Below are 4,133 nucleotides of genomic sequence, written 5' to 3' on the forward strand. Positions count from 1 at the left end.
ACAAATTTTTGATACAGAAGTAAAAAAAAATGAAATTACGTTGCCAAATAGATTTATATTCCAAACTTGTTCTAGAAACAAGCTTGAAACAGAAATAGAGAAACATAAGAGTTATCATTCGCGTCCTTAATTACCCGATTTATTGTTTCCTTTCTCTTGTCTTCCTGCATTTTCCTCGCAACTTAAATTGCAAAATATAGTAGCATGTGTCATCTATCAATCAATATCAATAAAAAAAGGTTTGAGGAATTAAGTGATGTAGCAAAGGAACATGGAACAAATTCTGCTGCTCGATCTTGGGCAAAAGCTATCTTTTATTGGAGCTTATTCTCACGATGGATATGCCTCTTCTCTTTGCTACTCTCTTTAAGGTATCTTCCACCCTTTTTTTTTTATTGTCTATTCTTAAACACGCAACTGGCAATTATAGTTGTCCTTCTTGAAGTCAGGGTTTGTCTTACTAACCCTAGTTCTATACGGACAAACATACGGCCATGAGTGGCCAGGGGCGGCTAATGACCTACCCAGCGTGCTATTATATTCAACAACTTTGACAAGAAAAAGCCACCACTAACAGATCTTGCCCTTGAGATCGTATGGATTGTGGGACCTCCACCTTTATCTGTCTACATGAGAATTCATTTAGTTATTGCCTCGTGTGGCCAGGGATTTGCGGGGAGCTGCTTCTAGCAATTTGGACATTTTCACTTAAGCCAAGACCCCAGAGGAGAATCCACAATAATCACATAAGATGATGATTATTCGAAGATGGGTCTTGCTTATATACTCACTTGATAAGGTCTCTTTCGCCCCATCCGACGTATAGAGCTATGGAACATCCATTTCCACCACTCAAAGAACCGTTGGCATCAATGTTGGCTCATACCCCGGCGTTACTGCCCCCACCGAACGTGTGATCTGATCAATACCTTCCATTCTTCATCATTTTGGAAATCTATCATGAACTACACCTTATTTGAATTTTCTCGTCTAGGTGATCGCTCCCATGCCTTAGTCCAGATCAAATACCTGTACACAAATCAATTATCCATTGAAGAGACGGAGATCACGTTTCTCATCCTTGCCCATTAGCTGAAAACCTTCCCTGCCACCCTCCAAGGCGGGACGGAACGGGGCTAAGCTGGGGCTTCTTTTTTAATTTTTTTTTTGCAGGAAATTGTACTATGGCTATCCTAAACTCTAGAAAAATCATGTCTCATTGCGCTCAACTTTTCCAAGACACCCTTTTCAATTGTCTAAAGAAACTTCTCTCCCATCAGGATGTGCCACATTGTGGCTGCTGCCTAACTGCAACACCATTTAAAATAAAAAAAAAGGGCTGCTATTGGCAAGAAAGGGAAGACTCTCACGATCACCCATGGGCATTAACAAATAAATGAAGACTGTGTTAATGTCTGCTTTAAGTGGTAGTTGAGTCACTAATTCACAAAAAGGCATTTCTAGTCGTAGGAAAGATATGGCCTCTTCCATCCTTCCCTGCTTCAATTCCGTACGTTAGTATGGCTCATTGGCTAAGATCGTTTGGGGGGGGGTGTTAATCCATGTTAACCTGGATTTTGGTTGGCATTCACATCTCCACCTAGAGATTAACTTTTTCATATATCCCTATTTTGATGATTCAAAAAAAAAAAATGAAAAAAAAAACACTATGTTTATTAAGACTGTTTATGAAATTAGTACACTAATTGATACGGAAAACTATAATTGGATATTGAAAATGTCCAACTTTGGTCGTTTCGATACATTAGCTATGTATATCAATTATAGAGTACCCAGAATCATGGACCCTCATCACCTAGTTTTCCCATTGGTAAACTCATTAGAAAGGCCAATACATTATTCCGAAGAGGGGTTTGAATTTGGCATTTCTTGAAAGCTTCAAACTCAAAAACTTAGATTATCAATAAATAGCGCAAAATTATAAATTGCTTCGTGTGCTCCAAACTTGAATTCGATACATCCGAAAGAAGAAACTTTGGAACCCCATTACATCTTCATGAAGAGAAACCCAAGAGTGGATAAACATGGGACGCGAGGAATTGATCAAAGTGCTCTCGCAAAGCCGCATATCGGCTTAGAATATTCAATTAAAAACCCTAACCACATGACGCGAAACGATATTTGTTTCTTTCTTTCTACTCGTTTTTATTCAACCACACGATCACGCTATATCCATATAATTATACCCCCCACGATCCGAATTCCCTCGCCTTCTCTCTGATGTAAGCAAAGCTTCTTTTCGATGGCAGAAAGGGGAATGATTTTTCCACATTTCAGATCTCATCCACCATGTAATGATTGATGTTTTTCAAGTGGTTGCAGGCTCAGGTATGACCATGACATGCCCCATAAGAGTCGAGGACAAATAGTTTTTACGGGTTGCTGTTTTGTTCGTGCGCCACATAAAGGACAATGAATGGTCACTCCATAACATAAAATCTTGCACATAATCTCGCGTAAATATTATTCCCACTGGCCTAAAACTCTTCTCTGACGTATGATAATGGCGATCAGTGGGGCCACTTCAACCTTTCCTCGGCCTATAAAACCAAGCTCTTGCAATTTGAGGTCTCTCATTTTCCTAAACACCAACTTGATCAAATTCGAACTACATCGTCTTCTAAACTCTTGATCTCAGGAGAAAAAGAACAGATGGAGCACGGTGGAGTGTCAGGATTGCATTACTTGTGCCCTTCAAACCCATCTCCATACCCACCTCAGATGACAAGTTTGGTTCAGGATCAATCGCCGGCGTTCAACTTCACTAGGCTCTCCAACTCACTGTACAACTTCCAATTCCCTCCCCTAGCCCAAGAGCTCAACTCGCAGGCCCCGTGCCTCAGCAACAACTCGACCTCGGACGAGTCTGAGGAGCAGCAGCTGAGCATCATCAACGAGCGGAGGCAGAGGAGGATGATATCGAACCGGGAGTCGGCGCGGCGGTCCCGGATGAGGAAGCAGAAGCACCTCGACGAGCTGTGGTCGCAGGTCGTCTGGCTCCGGCACGAGAACCACCAGCTCGTCGACAAGCTCAACCGGGTCTCGGAGGACCACGAAAGGGCCCTCCAGGAGAATGTCCAGCTCAAGGAGGAGGCCGCCGAGCTCCGCCAGATGGTCACCGACATGAGGCTGAGCAGCCCCATCTCGGTGCTGAGGGACCTCGACGAGGTCACGTGCAACGCTGCTTATCTCAGAGCCGACCAGTCGAGCCACTCCATCGTGAGCTCCACGGACTTGCTAGGCTAGATACAGCCACAAGTGAGATCATATATATATATATATATATATATATATAGAGAGAGAGAGAGAGAGAGAGAGAGAGAGAGAGAGAGAACCGCTTCTGATCCTTCTTCTGGAAAGTGTTGTCCCTGTGTCTTCACCTCCCTTTTCAAGAGCTCCATGTACGAATCTCACTGAATTGACAATAACATTGGCTTGAGCATTATCATCTAAGCCCCTATTGCTCAAAGAGGAGCGATCCGGGCGTTTCAGGGTCAATAAGTCGAGAGTTCTTTTTTCCTGTCGTGTTGTCTCGTCATGCAGACTTTAAGAACTAAGAATTATGTCCTAATTCCTTCCAATCAGAGGTTGACACCCACTACCTTAACGGTTCAACCGCAACGAAGGCCTCGATGAATGGTTCCTGGAAGGAATATAGAAGCGGCCTCCCGAAACAATTTCAACGGCGAGTCAAGTTTAGACTTGTCAAAACGAGTCTTCACTCATATTCCATGGGCTAAGTTGTTATATAGATTAAAAGAGATGTCAAATGGGTAGGTTAAATTAGATTTGGATGGGTCGAATGTGGTCCGACCCATATTGACCCGTCTAACCTATTTTGACTCATATTTAATTATTCATACTTGACCAAATCTGCAACTAACTGTTGATACCTGATTTTTAATCAGTAGTTTTTCGATAAACTTTTCAAAAATCTATAGAAAATTCATAAAATGTTGAAAAATTGTAAAATCAACTTTGGTGACCTTGGCTAAGCCTAGGGAATCATTTTTGAACAAATAATAATAATAATAATAATAATAATTTTTCATATTTTTTAATATTTTTCGAAAATAGAAAAAAAAACACTTGAAGATTCATAAAAAATAACG

General features: G+C 41.5%; 1 protein-coding gene across 1 annotated transcript; it reads left to right on the top strand.

The window, feature by feature from the left end:
• The first annotated feature begins 2,618 nt into the window (after window positions 1-2,618).
• Window positions 2,619-3,304, top strand: LOC115755365 (basic leucine zipper 43-like). The gene has a single exon (XM_030694732.2). It carries the CDS (start codon window positions 2,674-2,676, stop codon window positions 3,265-3,267), a length of 594 nt encoding a protein of 197 aa, XP_030550592.1. The 5' UTR covers window positions 2,619-2,673; the 3' UTR covers window positions 3,268-3,304.
• Window positions 3,305-4,133: the final 829 nt, after the last annotated feature.

The sequence above is a fragment of the Rhodamnia argentea genome, chromosome 8, assembly GCF_020921035.1.
Source record: "Rhodamnia argentea isolate NSW1041297 chromosome 8, ASM2092103v1, whole genome shotgun sequence".
NCBI lineage: Eukaryota > Viridiplantae > Streptophyta > Magnoliopsida > Myrtales > Myrtaceae > Rhodamnia > Rhodamnia argentea.